The 27,040-nt window shown below is 41.8% G+C and overlaps 1 protein-coding gene across 1 annotated transcript in view; it reads left to right on the top strand.

Annotated features, from left to right (window-relative positions):
* Window positions 1-27,040, top strand: part of COPE (COPI coat complex subunit epsilon) — a 515,037-nt gene that overhangs the window by 207,848 nt on the left and 280,149 nt on the right. The window contains exon 7 of the mRNA XM_044053853.1: window positions 115-270. Within this exon, the coding sequence (XP_043909788.1) occupies window positions 115-270 (156 nt within the window). The remainder of the gene's footprint in view (window positions 1-114; window positions 271-27,040) is intronic.

Raw genomic sequence — 27,040 nt, 5'->3', positions numbered from 1 at the left:
GTAGCACTTGGCCTAGTGTTCTAAATGCATGCTCTGCTGTGGTGTGTTCTTAGGTTAAATGTCGGATTATTAGATGTGGTGACCTTGTTTTTGTGCAATACAAATGCTTTTCAGGGAGGTGAGAAGCTGCAGGAGGCATATTACATTTTCCAGGAAATGTCCGATAAGTACTCAACCACTCTTCTTCTGCTGAATGGGCAGGCAGCCTGTTACATGGCTCAGGGCAAGTGGGAGGATGCAGAGGGCATTCTTCAGGAAGCACTTGACAAGGTACATTTTAATTTTCATGAGAATAAAATTCAGTAGTCATTGTCATTGAGGAATTCTATGGCAAGATTGATTTGTAAAAAAAAAAAGAAAATGCAATTCTGTCAGATGTGTTAATTATAGCATTGTGATGGTATTCAAGAAATAACAAAGAACCATGTAAAAGCTGAAATAAATGAGCAGCAGTGGCCACAGGTATTCATAATGTGAAAGTGTTAGTGAACACATACAGAAATGTTTGCGTTGTAAACTAAGTTTTTGTATTTAATGTATCCATACAAAACATGGTACTTTTTTCTAAATTGATTTTACAGTTCTGTTTAAATATTGTATTTGCATTGCTTCTTTCATTTACTATAAACTTTTCATTGTAATATTGTCTGTTTCTTGTATATACTGCAGACAGCCTTGAGTTTGGCTCCTTTGTCACCCAGAGCATGGCTGGCCAACTGACTCTCTTCAGTCTACCAACTGTATAGTCATACAGAAACTAAACTAACTTTGCTTTATACCATTAATGTAGATTTGAATCATTTTATTTCTAATGTAACTTGTGTATTACTTGTTAGCATTGCATTATAGGTGTCCTATCTTTGTTTCATGCACTGTAGCAATGTGTCCAGTATTAATTGTGAGCAAACTGTAGCTCATGGGATTAGCACGCTTAGTCTGTATTCATTATTGCAGTGTGCACTGTTCTAGTAGGCACGTACACACCTGAGACTAGGAGTATCTGAGATAAAAGTGATGAATTTTGATTGATGGAGAAAATGAACTTTACAGTTGACTATCAAGGATGGTTTTCTTGTAAATCAAGAGATGCATTAAAATATTTTTTTACATTGAGTATCTACCCTTTTTTCTAACACTTGCAACATTTGTCAGCAGCATGCAATTTGAACAAAAACTGCAGTACTGCTTGGTTGTAGAATCTTGCTTCTGAATTTTACTTTGCTTTTTATACTGCTTTCTTTTGGGGCACAGCATATTAAGCCTGTTGCTCTGTATTCAACATACGCATATTGTGCATCATGTGTGCACCTTGTTTGCTGCAGAGGTAAAGGGCAAGTGTTTTTTTTTTTTTTTATATATATGACAAGAAAGGCTGCATTGATAAACCTGCATCCTGGGAACACCAGAGGGCTTGCAACAAAAGGACAAGATTTGTCTTCTTAATCCATGATGCCTGCACACTGATCACCAGTGGCATCAGAAATACTCCGTCTAGGGATCTAAGCCTGTTCTGCAACCTCAGCATAATGTTTTGGAGGAACAGATGTATCTCTGAGGATGCAGCTGCTTTGGAACAGACTTCCCATCCACATAAAACAAAGTTAATCCCTGTGCATATGATTCAAGCACAGTGCAGATTTGTGGATGGGAAACAGAAAATACACCGCAAGACTGTTCCCTGTATGACTGAAGAGTAGAGGCAGAGCTCCTAAATGCTTTATCCTATACATGGGCCCCCTTAAATTATCATGGTATGATTCCATTTATTCTCATTAGGGAGTAATATGTCGTTGTTCAGCATGGAATGGGTAAAGCCAATCTATAAACAAATATGATAGGTTGTTTTGTGCACAAAAAGAAAAATTGACTAGACTTAAAATGGCCTGGAAGGGCAGCTAGCCTAGTACTTCCCTATGAACAGCTTAACTTCAGCTCTCCCGATGTGAAAACAAAGTGATAAACAGTCAGTGAAATTGTCAGACTGAGTAAAGTTCATTTACTGACTAGTAAGTACACTGCCTCAATTCCAGCAAAGAAGAAATTTAGTAAACTTGAAAGAAGAGCAGCCAGAAAAGGTGAAGAGAAGATACTGTCTGGGTAGAATTCTGCAGCAGTTCAGCAAAACAAAAAGTACTTCTAGCTCCAGCTTTAGTACAAGAGATGCCTTCCAGTCATTTAGAGGAAAAAATAAGTCGGATGTGCTCAGAGTTAACAAAAATAAATGAAACATTGAAGGTGTTTATCAACTCTAATAACAAAAGGTTGGAAAAAAATGAAAGAAGCTTTAAGCACCTATTCAGAGGAACTCATAAAACAGCAAAAATCAGAGATCGAAATGCAGAAAAGTCTGGATGAGTATGAGGCGGCTCAAGATCATCTGTTTAAAAAAAAAATGGTACAGTTAAAGGATAGAGCACTCAGAGAAATCCTGAGATATTCTGCTGTACAAGAAACTGGAAGGAAGCGATTGTGTTAATTTTATGAAAGCACTAAAAAGTAACTGGAGTGGTATTCCACAGCAAGATTTAATTGAAAGAGTATATCATGTGTATTCTCCAAATTTGGCCATGAGAAAGCAGCCAAGACCTGTATTAGTTAAGATGTAATCATACCAGCATAAAGAGTTGATCCTGACAGAACTGTGGCAGAAAGGCAAAGTATTAAAAATTGGAGACAGTGTTTGTGAAAAATGATTATTCACTAATACACCAACTTTATTCCAGCAATCAGGGAATGTCAAGATGCAGGTATGAAATTCAAGCTGCTGTATGTGGCTGTCTTCAGAATATTTTTTTCCTGAAGGATCAAAGTAATTTTTTGATGCAGAGTAGGCTAAGGAGAAAATACAAAAGTTTGTCCACAAGAGATGAGCCATCAAACAGAAGGGGGGTCTGCTTCTCATTCTTCTGATTATTAGACTTCTAGAGAGACTTTGCTAGTAAAACCTTTTTTCAGTGTTCCAAAATAAAAATGCCTGAGAGACAGAAAAAAGGCACAAGAGTTGACTAGAAATCGGGAGTACCTTTGACTTTAACCAGAGTCTAGGGTTGGGAGAGGGAGATGAACTGGAGGAAGACCAGAAACACTGAAATTAGTGACTAAATGTGAGACTATAAAGCTTCAAATACATTTGTGAAATATGACTTTACAAGAAAAAGTGGCTGAGAAAGATTGGATTTTGCGTTGACTTTGTTCAACTTATTGGGGGACTGATAGGTATATGCACCACTTCATGCCATTAATATTTGGAAGGACTTTAAATGGAAAAAAAAGAGGAGGGAGAAGGAGTGGAAAAGTAACTCATAAAACAATTTGTAACAGAATTTGTACAAAACTTTTTATATAAATTGCATGTCACATAGTATGGTATTTTTAGTGAGTGCTGTGTACGATAAAGATGCTAAAGTAAACAGTTTTATTGGATGATTTCCTTTTCATTCTTCATAGGTTCATAGGTAGGTACTAGGCTGTTGGCCCTAGGGGCCTATACAAGCCTAGCCAAAAATGTACCCTGGCTTTCGCCACCCAAGAAAATTATTTTCCTGTGCCCCTGTCGAGCAGAACCACAGAAGTGATCCCCAGGGTGAATTTCCTGTTACCCATCCAATCATCAAGATTTTTCTTGAAGAGTGCTAATGAGGAGCTCTGTTTGATCCCCAATGTATGGGTTCAGATCTGATCCTCCGATCAGACTGTCATTTAATTTCAGAATTAGGATCCAGCTCTTCAGCTTCTTCCTGTACCTGTAATGGTCTGCTGCATCACCAAAGCCCTAAATCGAGTTTACCACCTTTGCGAACAGACCAAGTCTTCCTTCGCTCTCGAGCGATCTTGGTGGGGAGGGGGGTGATGAGTAGTAGTAACATTTTTGTTTTAAAAATTTGTCTTGAACATTTTTGTAATTAAATTTCCTCCCTTCCTTTTTTGTCAAGTCATCACTGGCGTTCGGTGCATTCCTTTCTACTATTTCAAATAGTATTCTCCTTTAGTATTGTTGGTATTCTGTTTCTATCCTTATATTTTGCTATTACTGTTGCTGGTATTTTGAACTTTCTCTGCTGTTAGTTTTTGTTTAAAAAAAAATTACTATTTTTCCTTGCTGTTATTGTCTTGTTCCAGTTATTGCTGTGGTGTTTTCTCTGTCACCATGTCAGAGAAACCCATAGGGTTTAAGAAGTGCACTTCTTGTGGGTATAAAATCTGTAATTCGGATGGCCACAAGGAGTGCTTATATTGTTTAGGGGCCAATCATTTGGACACCAGTTATAAGATTTGTGCGACATGTAATCCCAGCCTTAGTGGATTATCACAATAAACTTGTATTGAGACTTTTACCGGCTACTACTTCAGGGTTTCAACCCCCCTCTAAACACTATAACTCTGCTCCCCCAGAGCATAGGAAGCACCCTCCTTCGAAGTCCCCCAGGTCTTCTTCGGAGCCTCTCTCAAAGTCCAGAACAACTTTGGATCCAATGCCTTTGAATACGAAGCCTTCGGAATCAAGATCACCTTCTGCAGTGATTACAATAAGCACTTTCTCTGTACCTTCAGATCTTAGAGCATCTGATCCTAAACAGGGTACTATCTACAGGAGCATTACACTGGAGTGTACTATAAAGACCATTTTTCCGACCCTGTCTTCAAGGTTGTTTCAGACACCCAAGAAGAACTGCAGGACTCATTCCACTTCCTCCTCTAAGTCATCCAGTAGCTTGTCGGAAGCAGACGTGGATAGAATGATGTGAAACTTTTAGAGCACAGATTCAGATGGGGGTCTTGCCAGCTCTGTCCACTGCTGGATCCGTGAGTATGCTTACAACTTCTGCAGCCATATTTTCTCCTTGTCTAATGCACCCAGTGGGTTCAGAGTCCCAGGATCCGAGATCCCCAAGGAGTCTGATGTCTGATCTGAGGAAGGCTTCTTCTTCCACTCAGACTATTTCCTTGAAATGTTCTGCCCTGATGCCGTAGGATCAGAATGAGTCTCAGAGCCAAAGTGGTGGCATCAGATCAGAGTAGATGAGCTCGGCTCCAATTTTGTCAGAGCCCTCCCTTCCTCTCAGAACCTTGGCCTTCGACAGTTTGGATCTGAGGCTTGGATCCGGGTCTGTCTTCATCAGGATTTTTGGCTCCAAGGAGGCAGGTTGGAGATGTTCTTAGTGTTTCAATGTTGCAGTCATTACATTTGGGTTATCTGCTTGCAGGTAGCCCTCAGTCGGCCTGATTAACAAAGTCTTGGGTCCTGCATTGGTTGCTGTCCCTTCCATGATGTCCAGTCGTCAGGGGTATAAAATATGCAGCTGACGCCATTACATCAGTCTTTCTTGTCGTGCGGTGCCTGAAACAGAAGCGGTTAGCAAGTGCCGGTCTGCCGACTCCTGAAATTTTCGATGTTCTTCATCTCACATTGCTGCAGTCCTAACACTTGGGTAGTCCGCTGTCCCAGTCGGCCCGAATACCAAAGTATAAGGCTGACGTCGGTCAAGGCGCATTTGTCTGACATCAGGACGTCAGGGTACAAATGCGCATGACCGACGTCATATCCTCAGTCTTTTTTGCCGCATGGTCCGATGCAGAAGCAGTATTGCGAGTGCAGGTTGGCGTTCTGAAATTTTCTGAAGTCGGAGTTTCAGACCGAATCAAAGTTGGCTAAGTACCCGTTAGAATATTTTGGTTTTTCTTGCCTCAGTATTTAACCGGATGTCAGAAAAAGTGAATAACTGTATTTCTTGTGGGAAACAGATACCTCATAGAGATTACCATACATTGTTTATACCTTGCTTAGGGCCTGAGCACGACGTTGTTGGCTGTCGCTCTTGTGCTAGATTTAACAAACGCACTATCAAGAGAAGATTAGATTGTGCCAGGTTAGTTTTTGGGAAGCGTTGTAATTACAACATGCCGTCGGATGCTCCGCCCGCTTCGCCTAAAAGCGCAAAGACAAAGCAGCAAGTTTAGGTGGAAGAACCGCCTGTCCCGGACGTCGGTTCTTTAGAGGGCTCGGTGGAGCCGGTGGTTCTACCTGAAGTTCCTTTGGATTCTCAGGGAGAGACTTTACTGTTACAGGATGTGTCCTCTCAGGAGGTAGGCCAGGCTGAAGGGGCTTCTCAGGTAGCTGTTCTCCCCTCCCTTCCTAAGGTGGTTAGGCCCTCCCCTTCTGTTTCCAAGGCTTCTAGAGGCCGCCAGGGTTAACTTCAGTGGGGTCTCCCTAGTTCTTCAGGGTCTCTGCCTAAGAAACATATGCTTAAAATGGCAGAAGATTTGATTACTATGATTAGAGGTTCTTTACCCCCCCCTGATAAGAGGCCTAGGGTGGAACCTGAGCTTGAGAGTTTTGAGCAGTGTTCGGAGGCTTCTGAGTCTTCGGCTGAAGACTTGCAGGAGTATCCTCCTTATTCTGATTCTGATGTAGATGACTCTACACCTTCGGCTTCTCCTCCTGAGGATTTTTCTTTTTCAGAGACTCTTCATTCCATGAGGGAGCATTTTAAATGGGGAGGTCAAGATTTCTCTGATTCTAGGAAAAGGCTTAGGGAATTTTTGTTTCTACCCCAGCATAGGCCTTTAGCTATACCTCCTGTTCTGGATGTGGTAGAGGATGTTTTTGCAGAGGCTTCCCTGAACCCTGATTCTTTGCCTCCTGCCCCAGTCAAACCGGACAGGTATTATAGGGTGCCTGAAGCTCATAAGTATCTTTTTAAGAGTCCTAGGGCAGACCCAGAAACTGTTTCTCAGGGCCCTAAAGGTGTTAAGGCTTCTGTTGTTAAAAATCCTGTTCCTTCTGATAAAGAGGCAAGGGCTTTGGATAGATGGGGGAAAAAGGTGTATACTTCTTCCACTTTAGCCATGAGGGCTTTGAATTGTCAGTTTCACATGCTGAAATACCAGAATTATCTCCTTTCACAATTGAAGTCTAAGGTAGATGCTCTGGCGGAAGGTATTGAGTGTAAAGAGTTGCAGGATTTGGTTCATGTTTCTGAACAGGTGGGTAAGCATTCCTTGCAATGTGGTTTTGATGCTGTACAGGCCTCTTCGAGGGTGGCAGCCACTGGTTCTGTTCTTCGCAGGCACGCCTGGCTGAGGGATCAGAATTTAGCTGAACATGTAAAGACAAGGATTTTAGATGCTCCTTTACAATCTGATGTGTTATTTGGTGCGCCTGTGGAAGCAGTTTTAAAGAAAATGGAGGACAAGGCTAAGTCTATGCAGACTGTTAAAGATTTTTGCAGGTTCAGCCTCCAAAGTTTAGTAGAAATTGGCCTACTAAGGGGTGGACTTATCCTTCTTATGATTCTCAGTCTAGGGGTAGATCTAGACGTGGTAGGGGCAGAGCTCAAGGTTCTTTAGGCCTAGAACAGGCAGTTCGCCTGCCCAGTCTTCTGGTGAGGGCAGGGGTCAGTCCTTTCGTAAGCAGACCCAATGACTTGCCTTTTCAGCTGCCAGAGCCTTCTCGCCTGGCAGCACCTTTGGGAGGAAGGCTGGCACTTTTCAAAGAAAATTGGAGTGTTATTACCCAAGACAGATGGGTTTTGGATATCGCTCACCACGGTTACAGGTTTTATTTCCATACCTTGCCTCCTTTCAAAGGCATGCCAGACATTCCTCCTATACAAAGAAAAGAGGCTCACAAGCAAATTTCTCTGTTGCTCCAGATAGGGGCCATTCAGCCGGTTCCTGTGCCAGAAAGGGGCCTAGGATTTTATTCTCGCCTGTTCCTAGTACCAAAAAAGGGGAACACGTGGAGACCAATTTTGGATTTGTCTATCCTCAACACTTATTTGGACATTCCCAAGTTCAAAATGTTGACGTTACAACAGCTTTTACCTCTGCTGGGCAAAGATCACTGGATGGTAACTTTAGATCTCAAGGAGGCTTACCTTCATGTTCCTATCAGACTCAGTTGCAGGAAGTATCTGCATTTCCGAGCTGGAAATTCACATTATCAGTTCTCTGCATTGCCCTTTGGCTTATCTACTGCGCCCAGAGTATTCACAAAAGTTCTGGCTCCAGTTGTAGCTTTTTTTCAGGCTAAAAGGAGTACAAATCTATCCTTACTTGGACGACTGTCTGATTCTGGCTCAAGAAAAGGACGAGATTCTTCAGCATCTGGAATATGTGATAGCAGTGCTAAGATGCCTGGGGTATTCTGTGAACGAAATAAAGTCCAGTCTAGTACCCTCTCAAGACATGTGCTTTCTGGGTGTGAGACTGAATACAGCAGCCCAGATGGCCTTTTTAACCCCGGACAAACAAAAGAGTCTATCCCTTTATTTCCATCAACTATCTCATCAGTCCGTGCTGACTGCAAGGACAGTCCTTCAAGCATTAGGGTTCATGGCATCTTGTATTCTGGTGCTTCCCAATGCCAAACTGCATATGAGGAAGCTGCAATGGTATCTAAAAATGTATGGACACAGCACTGCCAGGATTTGGACACTGTCATTCCAATAATACCTTGCATTCAAAAGGAATTTTTGTGGTGGGCTCAGGAATGTCACCTAAACAAGGGACTCTCTGTGACCCGCCAGAGGCGAGTCAGATTCTAACGACAGATGCCTCAGACATAGCTTGGGGAGCTCATCTGAATGGAAAGTGGATACAAGACAAGTGGCCTGCCAGACTACAGCATCTACATATCAACATGAAGGAGATGTTAGCAGTCCAGTTTGCATTAATGGCTTTCAAGGAGTTACTTCTTCCAGGGCAGGTGTTGATTCTAACAGACAACACAACTGTCATGTGGTACATCAACAAGCAAGGGGAACACATTCTTATCCTCTATGCAGGCAAGCAATGATTTTGTGGGAGACTGCGCTCAGCTTGCAGCTAAATCTACAGGCAAGGTTTCTGCCAGGAGCACAGAACTCCTTAGCAGATGTGTTAAGCAGGCAAATCATGGATCCCCACGAGTGGAAACTGGATCTTCATGTTTTTCGACAATTGACAGTGTCCTGGGGAACTCCAGACATAGATCTGTTCGCTTCTCCACTAAACCACCAGCTGCCAAAGTTTTGCACTTAAACGGTTTCATCACACAGCTTGGAAAGTGGATGCTCTTTCGCTCAGTTGGGAAAATCTTCATGTGTATGCCTTTCCACCTCTGCCTCTCCTCCCAAAGGTACTCCTAAAGGTCAGACAAGACAAGCCAAGGATGATTTTGATAGCTCCAGATTGGCCTCGCAACACTGGTACCCATTACTGAGGAATCTGGTAAGGAAGCCTCCATGGCCTTTACCTTTAATTCCACACCTTTGTCTCAGAGGGACGGTCATCTCCTCAATGTCAAGCTTCACTCTCTTCATCTAACAGCCTGGCATATTCTGTTTTGAACCACAGCAGGTCTCAACTTCCTCAACAAGTTTTGAATGTGATTATGGAAGCCAGAAGACCTAGTACACGTAAAGTGTATGCAGAAAAATGGAAGAGATTTTTATTTTGGAGTGCAGCAAAGGATTTGGATGTTTCTGAGCCTAATTTGAGTGTGGCTCTTCAATATCTTACTGAGTTATTGGACAAAGGTTTGTCTTTTTCTTCCATTAAGATTCATGCTGCAGCAATTTCAGCTCACTATGATTGTGACCCACCATTGTTTTCTCATCCTTTGTTCAAGCAATTTCTTAGAGGGGCAAAGAATATAAGACCCCCACGAAGAGCTCCTACTCCTGCTTGGGATCTCAATTTTGTGTTGGAGAAACTCACTCTACAACCTTTTGAGCCTGCAGCTACTGCTGAGTTGAAATATTTGTCATGGAAGACTGCTTTTTTATTGGCAATTACCTCTGCAAGAAGGGTTTCTGAATTGCAGACACTTATGGCGGTTGAGCCTTTCTTGATTTTCCATAAGGATAGGGTATCATTACGTAGTAATCCTTCCTTTATGCCTAAGGTGGTTTCTAGTGTGGCTTTAAACCAAACTATTCATTTGCCTACTTTTTATGCAGATCCCCAAAATAAGGGGGAAAAGATTTTGCACACTTTAGATGTACACAGGCAGTTGCGTTATTATTTAAGCAGGACTAGGGATTTTAGGCAGTCTCAGCAGTTGTTTGTTTCTTTTGCTTTGAGTTCCCAGGGCAAGCCTGTGTCAAAACAAACTATATCTAAGTGGATTGGATTTTGCATTGCATTCTGTTATTCCCATCATGGCAAGGAGATTCCAGCTGGGATTAGGCCTCATTCCACGAGGGCTACTGCCACTTCTACAGCATTTCTAAGGGGGGTGGCAACTAAGGATATTTTGGAGGCAGCTACTTGGAGTTCAGTGCATACTTTCTCCAAACATTACCACCTTCCTCTCTATTCTAAATCCAGGGCTGGTTTTGCCACTGCTGTGTTGCAGGGCATTTTGGCAGCTCCTGCTTCATTATAGTTTAGCCATCCTCCCTTACCTCTGCTTTGGGATTCTACCCAAGTGTTAGGACTGCAGCAATGTGAGATGAAGAACATAGTACAGTTTTGTACCTACCATAAATGTAGATGTTCAAGATCCACATTGCTGCAGTCCAATTTACCTCCCTCCTTCCCTCTGTGTTTAGGGGTGGTTGTGTGGGTGGGGTTCTATTTTTGTAAATTTGTATATATTGTACATATATTAGGTACAGGAGTGTTTGGCCTTATCTTTTTAGGGTCTTCTGACATCTGGGGCAAGAAAAGACTGAGGATATGACGTCGGTCATGCGCATTTGTACCCTGACGTCCTGATGTCAGACAAATGCGCCTTGTCCGACGTCAGCCTTATACTTTGGTATTCGGGCCGACTGGGACAGCGGACTACCCAAGTGTTAGGACTGCAGCAATGTGGATCTTCGAACATCTACATTTATGGTAGGTACAAAACTGTACTTTTTAGAGTTTCTGAACTGAAGTCTTCAAACAAAGTTGAGTACCCTGTTGGGGAAACTTTTTCTTGTTCCTTACCGATGTCAGTAAAAGTTAATAATTGCATTACTTGTGGAAAGCAAATACCTCATAAAGATTTTCATTCATACTGTATTCTTTGCCTAGGCCCTGACCACGATATACCTTGCTGTCGGTTTTGTGCTTTATTTAATCAGCGCACTATCCGTCGTCGGCATATTTTCGCCTCTAAATATTCCGGTTCTCTGTTTAATTATCCAGAAATGTTGTCGGTTAGCCATCCGACTACCGGGATTATGAAAAAATGCAAAGATAAAGACAGAGACAGGCCGCCGAGGTCCAAAACTGCCGACGATGCTTCTCCTAAGCCAGTCGCCAGTTCGCCGGTACTCAGTGAGGTGCTTTCGCAGCCCCTGATACCTGCTACTTCTGATTCGCAGGCCTCTACTGAGACCCATTTGGAGTCCAGTATGCCACTAGATGCTTCAACTATGGAACCCGCGGATGTCTCTACCTTGGATGGGTCCGGAGCCGCTGTGCAGGCACCGGCGTCTGAGGGTGTATTCAGGCCTACGGACTTGCATATTAAACAGACGCCTCCTTCTTCACTTAGGCCTAAATCTCGAACCATGCCTAAAAAAAGACGCCCAGGCCACATGCTCAGGCCTCTATGCCTAAAAAACAAATAAGAATGGCTGAAGATTTAATAACTCTAATCAGGGGTAGCCAACCCCCCCTCCCCTTTCTAAGAGGCCTAGGACTGAAGTTGTTTATGAATCTTCTGACCAGGATTCTGTTTTTTTTCTTTTTCTTCTGATGACCTGGATTTGCCCTTATCTACTTATGAGGATTCTGATGCAGAGGACTCCATTCCCTCTTCTTTCCCTCCAGAGGACTTTTATTTTGGAGAAACCTTGCATACTCTAAGGGAGCATTTCCACTGGGAAAGCCAGGATTTTTCCGATTCAAAAAAGAGGCTTAGAGATTTCTTACTCCTACCTCAGCATAGGCCTTTAGCTGTTCCTCCTGTACTAGACATGGTTGATGCTTTTTCAGAATCTAGTTTGGCCCCTGATTCCTTGCCTCCTGCTCCCAGTAAACCTGACAGATACTACAGGGTCCCTGAGTCACACAAGTTCCTTTTTAAAAATCCTATTGTGGATCCAGAGACTATTTCACAGGGGCCCAAGGGCATTAAGACTTCTACTGCTAAAAATCCTACCCCTTCTGATAGAGACTCCAGGGTGCTGGATAGATGAGGTAAGAAGGTTTACACTTCTGCAACCTTGGCCATTAGGGCTTTAAACTGCCAGTTTCATATTAACAGCAACATGTTATTGGATTGCTTAAACTGAAAATGATGTTGATTCCTGACTGTGGAAAATAAAGAATTACAGGATTTAATGCATTCTGCTGAAGAAGTTGAAAAACATACTTTGCAATGTGCTTTTGATTCATTAGAGGCCTCTTGCAGGGCTGCTGTTACTGGGTCTGTGCTCAGAAGGCACGCTTGGCTAAAGGAGCAATCCTTGCCTGATCATGTTAAAGCTAAATTGTTGGATGCTCCCTTAAATCAGGACCGTCTGTTTGGCAACAAGGCTGAGGAAGTTCTTAAAAAGATGGAAGATAAAGCTAAATCTATGCAAACTGTTAAAGATTTCTTACAAGTTCAGCGTCCTAGATTTAGTAGGCACTGGCCCTCAAAGAATTGGTCCTTTCCAGGCCCTTCCAGGTCTTCTCAAGCCAAACCCAGACACAGCAAAAGCCCCAGGTTTCATTCCCAGGGGACACACAGGACTAAGCAGTGGGGGGGCCTCCACTTCCAAATCTGGGAGTAATAAGACACTCCCCTATGATAAACTGTCTCAATGACTTCCATTTAAAATTTCCAAGCACTTGTCAACTGACTGCCCCTTTGGGGGGAAAGATTGCTCTTCATGCAAAGAACTGGGAACTCATTACCCAGGACAAATGGGTTTTAAATATAGTGTCCCAGGGATACAGATTTCACTACAACACGTTGCCAACACCAAGCAGGTGGCTGGACCTACCCGCAAATCAGTGGGCAGAGGCCCAAAAACAAGTACTTTCTCTCAAGCATGGGGGCTATTCAGCTGGTACCGGAACAGGAAAAGGGACAAGGTTTCTACTTGAGACTTTTCCTGGTACCCAGAAAAGACAATTCATGGTGTCTTATCCTGGACCTGTCTACTCTAAACACCTTTTTGGAAATTCCAAAATTCAAGATGCTGACTCTTCACCAATTACTTCCTATGCTAGGCAAAGATGCCTGGTTGGCAACACTAGATTTAAAAGAAGCATACCTGCACATCCCAATCAGGGAATCTTGCAGAAGATACGTACGCTTCAAAGCAGGTTACACGCACTATCAGTTCTCTGTACTGCCCTTTGGCTTATCTACTGCGCCCAGGGTATTCACAAAATGCCTAGCTCCAGTTATTGCATTTTGCAGGCAAAGAAATTTTCAAATATACCCATACCTGGGCGATTGTCTAATTCAGGAGAAAGCCAGGACATACTTTTGAATCTGGCCTTTGTACAAATGGTTCTAACTTGTCTGGGGTACACCATAAATGAAAAGAAATCACACCTGGTACCCTGTCAACAAATTATATTCTTGGGAGCAAGCTTGAATACAGTTTCCCAGATGGCTTACCTCACACCAGAGAAACAAATCAATTTGACAACCTATTTCAGACAAGTGGCCACAAAAACTCTGCTATCTGCAAGACAAATACTGCAAGCCTTTGGGGTTCATGGCCTCCTGCCGTCTTCTAATTCCATATGCAAGACTGCATATGAGGAAACTACAGTGGTATCTAAAAAAACTATGGTGTCAACATTCTCAGGATCTAGACGCAATGATTTCTATCATACTTTGCCTACACCTAGAATTCCTTTGGTGGGCAGAGGCCTGCCACCAAAACAAGGGACTACCTTTTACACCACCTCCTGCCACCCAAATCCTAAAAGACGCATCAGACTATGCATGGGGGGGGGGTTCACCTGGCAGGGAAGTGCATTCAGGGCAAATGGAACCCAAGTCAAATGCACCTGCATATCAATCAAAAAGAAATATTAGCTGTACAGAATGCTCTGACAGCCTTCAAGGACCACATTCTTCCAGGACAACTTATGGTAAAAACAGACAACACCACTGTTTATGTGGTACATAAACAAGCAGGGGGGTACACATTTTTATCCCCTCTCCAGACTAGCCATGGCATTGTGGAACACAGCCTTGAGCTACCAAGTGCACCTACAAGCTCAGTTCCTGCCAGGAAAATTAAATACACTGGCAGACGGACTAAACAGAAACCTCATGGACCCACATGAGTGGAAACTGGAACCAAGGATTTTCAACATGTTGATAAGCAAATGGGGGAGCTCAGATTATAGACCTGTTTGCCTCTCCCCAGAACTACCAATTGGACAAATTTTGCACAAGGACTCCCCACAAGCAAGCCTGGAAAGTGGATGCTCTGTCCTTCAGCTGGAAAAACCTATCAGTCTATGCCCCCCCCCCCTCTGCCTCTGCTTTTCAAAGTACTACTAAAAATCAAACAGGACAAACCAAGGATGATTCTAATTGCTCCAGACTGGCCACGCCAACACTGGTACCCCCTGCTGCGCAGTGTGTCACGGTTATCCCCATGGCACCTGCCTCAGACTCCTTCCCTGTTGTCTCAGCAGGAGAACCAGATTCTGCACCCTCAGCTTCTAACACTGAACCTTGCAGCCTGGCTAATTACATAATCTCTCCTCTACCATCCTTCAGTAAACCTGTGATGGATATCATTTTAGAGGCAAGAGGCCTAGTACTAGAAAATCTTATGCTGAAAAATGGAAAAGATTCTGTGCTTGGAACCAGTCTCAAGGGATTAGCATAGCAGCACCCAGTTTACCTCAGATTTTACAATACTTAACTGAGATGCTTCACAGGGGCCTGTCTTTTTCCTCCATTAAAATCCATGCCTCAGCCATTTCGGCTCATTATAGCACAGAACATCCCCTCTTCTGTCATCCACTGCTCAAGCAGTTCCTCAGAGGGGCCGAAAATTTGAGACCACCTGGGAGAGCTCCAACCCCAGCCTGTGACCTTAACTTTGTTTTGGAGAAACACACTCTACCGCCTTTCAAGCCAGCTGCTACTGCAGACTTAAAATTTCTTTCTTGGAAAACAGCTTTCCTTTTAGCAATCACTTCAGCTAGAAGGGTATCTGAATTACAGGCCCTTATGGCAGTGGAGCCTTTCATCATCTTTCATGCAGACAGGATGTCCCTCAGAACCAATCCATCCTTCATGCCCAAGGTGGTATCCAGTGTGGCTCTTAATCAGTCCATTAATTTGCCTACCTTCTTTCCCAATCCACAGAACAAAGGGGAAATGGATACAGCATTCCTTAGATGTACACAGACAACTTAGATTCTACTTAGACAGGACTAAACCTCAAAGGAAATCTGAACAGCTGCTGGTGGCATTTGCTGCAGGGGCAGTGGGGAAGGTTATTTCAAAGCAAACCATTTCTAAATGGATAGTCTATTGTATTCATTTCTGCTTTAAGCACCATGGAAAACCTATCCCCCTGGGGATCAGACCTCACTCCACCAGGGCTGCATCTACCTCTACAGCATTTCTCCGAGGTGTCCCTACCAGAGACCTCCTAGAAGCTGCTACCTGGAGTTCTGTGCATACTTTCACCAAGCATCATCATTTGCCAATTTTCTCTAAATCCAGAGCTGGCTTTGCCACTGCAGTCATGCAGGGCCTTATAGCTGGTCCTAATGCTATCTAAATTTCTCCTCCCAACCATAGCTTTGGGAATCTACCCAAATGTAATGACTGCAACAGTGAAACATGAAGAACATAGTACAGTTGCGTACACTTACCATAAATGTAGATGTTCGAGTGTATTCACTGTTGCAGTCCTGGTTACCCTCCCTCCAGCCCCCTAACTTCTTTTGGCTATACCTCTACTTTCCTTTACTATGCTTAAAAGCCTTTTTGGTGTATTTGCTTTTTTGTTGGAGGTATATCATTGTACTTTTATATTTAATTGCTCCCCATTAGGGGGGCACCTTACATCTGGGGCAAGAAAAACTGACGTAATGGCGTCGGCTGCATGTTTTATACCCCTGATGACCTGATGTCATGGAAGAAGGGACAGCAACCGACGCAGGACTCGAGACTTTGTTAATCAGGCCAACTGAGGGCTACCTGCAAACAGATAACCCAAATGTAATGACTGCAACAGTGAATGCACTCTAATATCTACATTTATGGTAAGTGTACGCAACTGTACTTTTCCTCTGATCCATCTGTCTTTGTGGTGGTAGAAAGGGCCTTTTCTGTCCACAAACAACCACCCCCTCATATCTACAACAGTCTTTCCCCCATTGGGTCCTAGCTCTGACTCGCCTAGGCCTATTCCACAGGAACAGCCAGGATCAGCAAGTGTCTAGCCAGTTCCTGTGGAGGAACTTCTCATATCTTCGAGATGTCACCTGAACATCCCACAAAGGAAGTTCATTGGAAGAGAACATGTAAAAGGAGACACATCAACTCCCCTTTTGGAGGCTGTCACAGAGGATACCGATTTTGATGGAGAGGGGTCCCCCAGATCACCAGCTGATGAAATTTACTTTGGCGCTACCTTACAGATCTTGAAACAGAAAGGTGGTTGGTCTTCCCAAAATCCCTCACCATAGGAATTGGTGTTTTGCAGGCTTTTGATTCTGGCCCGTCTACATCTTGGTTTACCCCCCACCCCACTCGGGTGGATGAACTTAATGATTTAGTTGGCTGTCATGCTTGGAAAAGGAGCCAGACGCCATTGAACCCATTCCAAAGAAACCTAACAAGTTTTTTGCACTGCCGACAGGCCCACTTGAGCAAAGGGTTCCTAGTAGATGCTCTACTGTCCATTGGCCTAACAGGGAGTCTAGAGCATTGGACAAGTTTGGAAAGCAAGTTTTTGTATCAACAGGAATCACAAAAAAGAGGTTAAAACGATAAATCCAACAAGAACGTAATTCAGCCACCAAGTTTATTAGAACAATCTGCACGACAGGCTCACCAATTTGGTGAGCCTGTCGTGCAGATTGTTCTAATAAACTTGGTGGCTGAATTACGTTCTTGTTGGATTTTTTGTATCAACAGCCTCTGCCTTGAGGTCACTAAATTACCTGGTACATTTCACTCTGTTCAGAGAGATTTGATCAAGGAGCTTTCGAATACTGAGTCCTGAAGACAGAAGAACATCATCTCAGTTGAACACTCTTTTATCCATGTCCAATACTTCATTGTGATTGATCGGTCACACAGTTAAAGGCACCTCACGGGCAGCTGGTGCCGATATTGACTTAAGGAGACATGCCTGGATCCTGCCTTGTGACTTTGCAGAACCTTTTAAGATGTCTTTTATTAATGCCCCCTTTGATGGTACTTCTCTGTTTGGGCATCAGATATGCTGACCAGCAGTGAGAAAGACGGAAAGACTCTGCTGTAGGAATCAAGTTTTCTATGCTTCAGCAAACCTTGTCTAGAAATCAGAGGTGGGAAGAAGATATGGTTCCACAAATCTCAGGATCCTTTCCAAGATCCATGCAGTGACCATTCCTCCAGAGGCAGATGGGGAAATTTCAGTGGCAGATGTCACCCAAGAGGTAGAGGAGGTCTGCAAAATCAGGGCTTCCAATATTCTTTCTCAGATAACCCTTTCCAACACTCTTGAAGCACTGCTGCCTGTCAAACTCTGGAAGCAGTCAGGAGTCCAGTTGTCCTTGCATCCAGATGCCTGGGCAAATGTAATACAAGATTCTTGCAAGATAAGCATAATTTCCAGAGGATGTCCTTCAAGAATGCAACTGCAGTCCTTACATATGGGTTGTCCTGGGGAGGAGGCGACATCAGCCGACGTCGGGCCCAGACTTTGGAATCCGGCCGACCGAGGGCTGCCTGAGGCAGGACAACCCATATGTAAGGACTGCAGTTGCATATCTATCGGACATCTACATTTATGGTAGGTACAAAACTGTACTTTCTTGCATACCATTTTCCCTTCTTCCTTCTACCAAAAGGAAGAAGCTTCTTGACATCCCAACCAGTCAGAGGAAGTCAGCAGCACAAGAGATTTTAAAGCTGCTAAACAGAGTCATCCAAAAGGTCCTTCCAGACCAGATAGGATTCTGAACTTGTGTTTTTTTAATGCCAAAGAAAATAGGGGGATCTGAGGCCTATTTTGGTTCCAAGCTATTTAAATCAGTTTGTAAAGAGAGCAAAGTTCTGAATTATCTTGATCCAGTCCATTCTGCCCTTTCTTTGCAAGGACGATTGGATGTGCTCTATAGATCTTTGGGATGCGTACTGTTGCATCGAAGTAGACTGGCAATCCAGAAGACATCTTCATTTTCAGCTGGGAGCCAATCACTTTACATTCAGAGCCCTGCCCTTTGTACTCACAACATTCCTCAGGGTGTTTACCAGTTGCATGGCAATGGTGATGGCTCACTTGAGACTCTTAAGGATTCCAGGTATTTCCATGTCTAGACTATTAGCTCCTTACTTCCCCCCTCCAAGCATCTACGTCTACATCCCACAGACTATTTACTCCAGATTTGCAACTCTTTAGGCATAACTATAAATCATGCCATGTCAAATTTAAACCCAGTGTAGAGCCTGGGGTTCATCAGTGCTCATCTAGACACAGTGAAACAAATAGCAGCCTTACCCAACATCATATAGCTGTAATAAGGACTCTAGTCTCAAGTTCATTTTCTCCTTACTTGTTCAACTCCTCCAGCAAGATCAGTACTGTAAGCATTAGGTTCTGTGGCAGCAGCCATTGTGTTACTCCCTTTGGCATGCTTTTTTATGCGGGTTCTGCAGTGGACATTAGCTGTACAATGGTCCATTAACTATCCTGTCCAGTCAGGGTCACCACAGTTTGCAGAAGAGACATCAGTTGGTGGATGCAATCTGATAATCTACATCTAGGCAGACCCTTTGTCCTTCTATCCCCTATGACCATGGATGTTTTTCAATTGGGGTGGGGGGGCATTTATTGGGAAGAACTGTCCCAGGCGTGTGGTTCCCCTCAGATACCAAGTTGCATGTCAGTGTCTTGGAGGGGAGAGCAGTCCAATTAATATTGCATGCCTTTCAAAATGCTCTTCCCTTCGGAACTATTGCAATTCAGACTGACAACATCTGTAGTCTGGTACATCAACAAACAAGTAGGAGCCCAGTCTTATCCTCTTTGAAGAGAGGCCACGAGAGTATGACGATCTCCTCTTCGGACAGTTTTCTAGTTGTGACGCATGTTCTGGGAAAAACTAACATGATAGCGGACAAGCTAAGAAAATCCATTCTAATGCCCCACGAGTGGTTTCTCAATCAGTCTTTGCAGGAGATGATCTTTTGGTGTTGGGGCCAACCTTGCTGCAATCTATTTGCCAATCACTTCAGCAACAAGTACTTCGCTCTCATCCCTCCTCAGAGAGTGTCGGTGAGAGATGCTCTGATTCACGTTTGGCCCGCGGGTCTCCTTTATGCTTACCTCCCCACTTCCCCTAATTCTCAAACTCTTACAGAAAGAAAGCAGACTGAAGAGCCCAGTGATTCTTACTGCTCCGTTCTGGCCTCAACAAGCATGGTTCCTCTTCCTGTGGTCTCATCTTTATTCTCCTGGGATATTGGAGCCCTCTCTGGATCTCTTGTCCCACCCATCTGAGATCCAGCATCCCAGTATTCGAGCCCTAAGACTAACCGCATGGTTTCTTCACTTCCAGTAATAGCTAACAGTCCAGGCTTTCTTCACTGGTATGTAATATTTTGGCTTCTCAAAATGAATTGACCAAAAAGGTTTATGGAAGTAAATGGAGAAGATTTTGTATATGGGCGTTAAAGACTTTGATCCCTTTTCTGCCCCGGTTGCTGTGATTCTGCAATTCTTGACAATGCTGTTTGAGAAAAGAGCTAGCTTTTCCACTATTAAACTTCAACTGGCAGCTATCTTCAATTTTCACACCAGAAACCGTCATGTTTCTCTGACTTTTAAATTATGTAAAGCTTTCATGAAAAGATTTTTTCTTAAGATCTCTAAAGATCCTTCTCCACCTTGGGATCTTACAGTAGTGCTGCAAGGACCAACTCAAAAACCATTTGAACCTTCAGATAAAACTGATCTGAAATTTCTGTCATGGAAAACAGCATTACTGGTAGCTATCACTTCTGCATTGAGAATATCCAAGCTCCAGTCTCTATTTGCCAAATTAAAGACAGGGTTTCTTTAAGAACTAACCCTTTTTTACCTAAAGTTTCTTCAGAGAATAGCATTAACCAATCCATTCATTTACCAGTCTTTCCAAGCTTTACCACTGAAGGAGAATACATGCTACACCTCCTGGATGTACACAGAAAATTGCGTTTCTGTCTTAATAGAACTAAACAACTCCGGAAAAACAGATCAGCTTTTTGTTTCCTTTTCTTCAAAAAAATTTGGTTATCCAGTGTCTAATGTCACTCTAGTCAAATGGATAACAGTTGCATATCTTTGATATATTCACAAAGAGACAACTTTACCTAGGCCTCACAAGGCTTACTCAACCGTATCCATGGCAATCTCATCGGCTTTTTGGTCCAGAACATCTGTTGACATTTGTGCAGCAGCTACATGGTCCAGTGCCCATACTTTTGTTTCTTATTACAAATTGGATATTACTTCTAGAAATAGAGCATCCTTCAGTTCAGTGGTGCTTCAGAATATCCTTCCATGAGAGCCACATAAGAGCAATGTATCTGGGAACTCTGCCCCATATGTTGAGGAAGAATAAAAAGGACAGCATCAGATTTAAAAGTTGTCTGTTTTCATTCGTCTTCAACTTCCTTCCCATCCATCCCCCATCCAAAGCTTCTGAATTGACCTTTTGGACAGTTGCAGGTTTAAATCCTGTCTTTTTTTTTCCCTTCATCTCCTGTCTGTTCATACTATGGGGATTGGGCAGCAAACTCGATCTGGGGCTTTGGTGATACAGCAGAGCATTATGGGTAAAGGAAGGAGCTTGAGACCTGAGTCCTAAGTCTGAAATAAATGGCCGAGTCTGATCCAAGGATAGGATCTGAACCCATACATTGAGAAAGAATGAAAAGAACAACTTCAGATAAAACTGTTTACTTAGTATTGCTATCATATACAGCACTCCCTAAAAATACTGTACTATATGACATGCAGCTTGTATCATAAAAAGTTTTATACAGATACTACTAATTGTTTTGCTTAAGAATTACTTTCCTCTCCTTCTCCCTCCTCTTTTTTTCTTCCTTTTAGTGTCCTTCCAAATATTAATGACATGAAATAGTGCATGTGCCTGTCAGTCCCCCAACAAGTTTGACAAGGTCAATACAAAATCCAGTCTTTCTCAGCCACTTATCTTGTAAAGCCATATTTCACAAGTATATTTATAGTTTCACATTTCACCAATTTCAGTGTTGCTGGTCTTCCTCCATTTCATCTCCATCTCCTAACCCTGGACTCCACTTAAGTCAAAGGTAATACCGATTCTAGTCAGCTGCTGTGCTTTTTTCTGTCTCTCAAGCATTTTCCTTTGGAACGTTAAAAAAAAGGTTTCACTGGCAGTGTCCCTATGAGCTTAATCATCATAAGAATGGGAGTTGGAGTTGGAGTACCCCCTTCTGTTTGATGGCTTATCTCTTGTGGACAAACTTTTGTATTTTCCCAGAATGTTGGACATTCTGTGGGCGTTACTTGGATGACATCATTATGTTATGGAAGAGGGATGCAGAGGAGTTGAATACATTTTTGGTTTTCATTGAAAACAGTAGAGAATTTTTAGAATTTACACATGCAGTTAGTATGCAAGACGTTAATTACTTAAACATAACTATTAAGAAAGATGTGGAAACTAACCAATTTATGTCCATAATATTCAGAAAACCTACATATTCTAACACTCTCTTACATTGTGACAGCTGTCGCCCCCTTCATCAAAAAAAAATCCCTAGTGAAGGGACAAGGGGTGCAGCTAGCTAGAATGGTGTCAGACTTCAATGAATTTCTACAACAAATTGAGGTGCTGAAGGATATGTTAGCAAAAAGGAGGATATCCCCTTCCCTATGTAAACACGATATTAAAAGAAGTGATCCAAAAAAGGAATAGTGGCAATTTGCCCTCTTATTGGGGACAAGATGTGGTTTACAAGGTAGAGAAGACCGGGAAGAGGGGACTAGTTGCAACAAATCTGCCATATTTAGTTATAATAATCAATTCCAAGATATTAGAGACATTATTAGACATAACTAGAATGTTTTTAGCATAGACCAAGACCACCTTCAATTGGTGGGCACATCCCCCAAGATTGTCTACAAGAAGGACGTGAGTTTAAAAAATATGCTAGAGTGACAAAAACAAGATATTAGAGAGTTGAATGTCACAGTAAAATGTGGCTTTTGTTTACAATGTCAATACATGATTGAAGCCAAAGAGATGCATATTCCTAATTATGGTAGACACACAATACAAAAGTTGTCGTGTAGCAGTAAGGCAGTGGTATAGTTAGCCATATGTTCTATGTATCCAAGTTTTTTTTACATATGAAAGACTATTATTGCCTTCAGGAGTAGAGTTTACCATCATTATTATGACATTGGGGAAAAAAAGATACAAAAAAATGCCTTAGCTGCACATATACTATGCCATGAAGGGCACAGTTTTAAGTTTATTATTATTGACCAGGTAAATCTAGGGGAAAGAGGAAGTCCACTTAATGATTATTTGGAACTAAAAGAGCTTAGGTGGCAAATAGGGGATATGCCTCCGAATACCCTGGGTTAACTAGCGAGATTTCTAGAAGTTCAATTTCAAGGTTAAAAGCAGAATTTTTTTATGTAAAACATGACATATATTTTTAGTCTTTGTTCGAGGCATTTTAATGTGAGTAATCTAGTTGTCATGTGTTATTTTTATGATCCTACAGAGGTAGGAATGTGTAGCTATGTTTTTTCATATGTATAAAAAAATTTCTAGTTCGTTTTTTGTACTTAGGATGGGTTACAAATGTATTTCTCTTTAAGAGGTTTATGGTGTAGTGAATTAGATAAAGTATGTGCATCAGGATCTGTTGGGTGATAGTAACATTATTCTGATGAAGTTTCTACTTGGAGACGAAAGTGCTTAATAAAATATTTTGAGTGGATTACTGGCGTGGCTTCTTCGTTCTGTGTTACCTAGTTTGTGTGGTGGTTGTGTTTAACATCTATGTGCATGGTAGCTAGTTTATTTATAAGTTAAAGTTGCTTAGCTTCATTTGTGATGTGTTTGTATATAGTAAAGCTGCTTGAACAAGAACCCACAAAGTTCGCCCGTTTCTTCCTGACCTGGTGAGCGACAATAACCTACTCTTCTTGATTCAGCATGGCTTTCAGCTTAATCATAGCACCACTGCTGCTCTTTTAAACTTTGCAAACACAGTTAATCAGCTCCGAACCAACAGTGACCTAGTCTCAACATTGCGTCTATATTACATAATCGAAATTTTCAATGTTTGAACATCATATAGTCAACACCATATGATCGAAATTTCAAAAGTTCAAAAATATAATAAAAAATAAACCAAAGGAAAACCCTACCTGAACGATTTAAGCAGGGGCGCAAGCCCCCCCTACACCTCCCACATTGGGTGGCTGTGCCCCCCACACACACACATACACACCACTCTTTAAATATACTAACTCGAGCTCACACTACAGTGCAGAAAAGGGAAATCTTCCCATTCCGCACTGTAAGGCGATCTCTGTTGAAACGTTCAAACTTTTAAAAGTTCGATCATATTGTGTCGACCATATGACGTTCGAACTTTTAAGAGGTCGACAACATGATATAGACCCTCAACACTCTGCCTAGACCTATCTAAATATAGTAATAGCTTCTCTAGGCCTCAGTACTTCATTGCTAATCTGGTTCCACACTACTTATCCAATAAGAAACAAGCTGTGAAATTGCAATAAGACTCTTCTGATTTCTTCAGCCAGTTTCCCTCGGGGAGCAATTCTAGGATTCCTCCTTTTCAATATCTTTATCAGTAATCTACACTCCTCCACTAAACATGCTACCCTGGTACAATATGCAGATGATGCCACTCGCATCTGCTCAGCCCAGACCCTAGCCTTCCTACAAGAAAACACTCAAAATGGCTAGACTGCTCAGACTTATCAATGAGTGCTAAAAAAAAAAAAAAAAAAAAAACACAGCTGATGCTTTTCACTCCCCTAAAAACTACTCAAACCAAAAATGATCTTTTCATATCCTGTCAGCCATCAAAAAATAGAACATGTCACAAATACAAAACTCCTTGAAGTCATGCTTGATGCATGCTTTGCATGTATGAGGTTCTGTGTTCAACCCTAACCTCCCCATACCATCTCAGCTACGACCAGCACCTAATCCTACCTATCAAAAAAGCAAACTGAAAACTAAGATCCCTCTACAGGGCAAGGAAATTCCTCGCTATTAACTCAAAAAAATATATATACATCTCTACTCTATTCCTCACCCAGCTTTAGAAATATTAACAATCAAAAATAAACTAGAGACGGCCCTTAACAACATTTTCTACAAATAATCCTAAATAAGACACCATTGCAGAGTACTAAATAGCCTTAAGTGGCTAGAACTTAAATGCCTCAATTACCATCAGCGTATTACAACCCATAAACTAATAAACTCCTCAGAAAAATGCAAATCTCTGAAAGGAATATTGCAACCCTGTACCACTAATTGAGCCCTATAATCCAGCAACAAAGCTTTTCTATCCATCACAAAATCAAATAGCAGTACAGGAGACTCTCTATACTCTAACCAGGTAACAAAAGTCTGAAACCAAATCCCTCCTGACAAAAGACAGGTAGACACACTGCACAGTTTTAAAATATCACTGAAGAAATACCTGCTAAATAACTGGTTGTGCTCATGCACTATTCCAGGCTACCCCCCCCCCCCTCAACCTAAACTCCACCATCAAAGTTACTCCCTTGACTTAACCTTTCTGTACCCTAATCTCAAGCTTGTAACTTTACATTTTTATTACTAAAAAAATCTCACTGAATATTCTTCCACAGCAGCCATTTACACTATCCTTGTATAGACTGCCACTCTACCCTCTGCTTGCTTTCCCTCCTACAAAACTTTCATTTCCCAGGTGACTGCCACTACATCTATTTTTTTTCAATACGGGTCTGTACAAGCTCTCTACCTCAGTCTACTTGATGTTTCATATAACTGTGTCCTCTCAATTTCTACATCCTACTAAATCCCTTGCTGCCTTTGCTACCCTTCACTGTACTTCCAACCGATAAACACATTACATAATGCATCCGCTGTCTGTGTAATTTCTCTGTAACCAACTATATGGAAAAAAATGTATTTACTTAAGTTTATGGGCTACTGTATGTAATGTAATGTGTTCTAGATGCATTCATATAATTGTGCTTTTGTGTGCAAAATGTCATTTTTTTGTCTTTGAATGTACTTTCCTAATATATGGAGCTTTTCTCCCCGGGCTTGTGCTGAAAATGGTATAAACCCCAGTCAGAATTTCCCAGTAAATCAAGGTAGATAGCTAGATTAAAAAGTAAGTAGTGGTAGATTTGTGGTAATTGGGGGTTACTGGCAAAGGAAGAGGATTAAGCTGGCATAAATTTATTTTCCACCTAAAACTGCTGTTATGGATATATATATATATATAGAATATTTTGGGAGAAGTCCTCAATTTTCAGGAGGGAATGTTACTTACAGGTGAGGACTGGAACTTAATTTGCAACAGTGAGGATGTATCTGGGGGACCTGTAGTGGAAAATATAAAAAGAGAAGGTAGATTTTGGAAGAGGTTTATGAAAACATTTGGTATGAAAGACCTGAATTCAGTAGTAGGAATCCTGATATAATTTACATATTATTCCCAAAGGTACAGTAACTGGGCTAGGCTGGACAGAAATTATATTTCACAGAAACGTTCATTTAACTGAAAGTATCGACACACATTCAATAACTATTTAAGATCATGCAGCAATAAAAGCGAAGATAAAATTCAGGGTAATGAAGTATAAATGAGACACTGCCGCTTCCTAGCCTACCTGTTAAAAAGAGAGGAATTTAAGGAATGGGTAGTGGAAATTATTTGAGAGTTAGAGAAGATAGAATTTTTTTTCTGAAATTATAGCTATTTAGTGAGATAAAATGAAAGTGGAAGTAGGGTAGAAGTAAACGAAAGAGATAATGGTTTAAGAAATATCCAGAATTATCTAGTGGGACTGACAAAGGTTAAAGTATTAAAGAATAGCGGAGATCTCCCAGAACAAGAACGGGCACAAATGCAGCGTGATAGAGAAAATAAGAGTGCATCTGGGTAATATGCATGAGTTTATAAAGATTGCTGTTATGAAACTGCTTATTGATGACTCCGGAGCACAAAAACTTATTACATTGACTTGAGCAATATCAAGTATAAAAGGTTGTTGCTAATCTTAGAGAGCCTATAACAAAAAAAATAACCAGAGATCCTGTACAAGTATTTGACATTTTGAAAACGTTACTAACATTTGTATAAAGCAGAGGAATGTGTGAACATCAAGAAAAACACAAGTGTAAGTATTTATGGAAGACTTGGCTATGGCAAGGCTAGAGATAGATTAAGCTCAACAATTAACAGTTAAGACAGGAGGAGATGAGATAAAAATGGTGATGTATAATCAAACTGCAGGAAAGTCTCCAGGAGTAGATGGTATTCCTGTGGAACTTTGGGAGCTAGGAGGGAAGAAAGTGATAAAGATCTAGATTTTTTGATTAACATTATTTTAAAAGGAGGGGGGAAGCACCAACATCATGTTAGAACATTGTGATGGCCAGTAACACAATCTCATATCTTGCTCCATTTATCAGTCGTTCATTCTGTAATATCTAAAGATGATAAAGACCCATCAGACCCAGCTTAATATAGGCCCTTTTCAGTTTTAAATCATGATGCCTATAACAGCTAAAGGAATGGCAAAGGTGTTGCCAAAATTGATAGATGTGGATCAGTGTTGCTTTGTGGAGGAGAGAGAAATAGTTGACAACATTAATAGAACAATGATGATCCAGAGGGAAG

This window comes from Protopterus annectens, chromosome 13.part0 (genome assembly GCF_019279795.1).
Source record: "Protopterus annectens isolate FY-2018-M chromosome 13.part0, PAN1.0, whole genome shotgun sequence".
Classification (NCBI taxonomy): domain Eukaryota; kingdom Metazoa; phylum Chordata; order Ceratodontiformes; family Protopteridae; genus Protopterus; species Protopterus annectens.
This window is presented reverse-complemented; position numbering and strand designations above follow the sequence as displayed.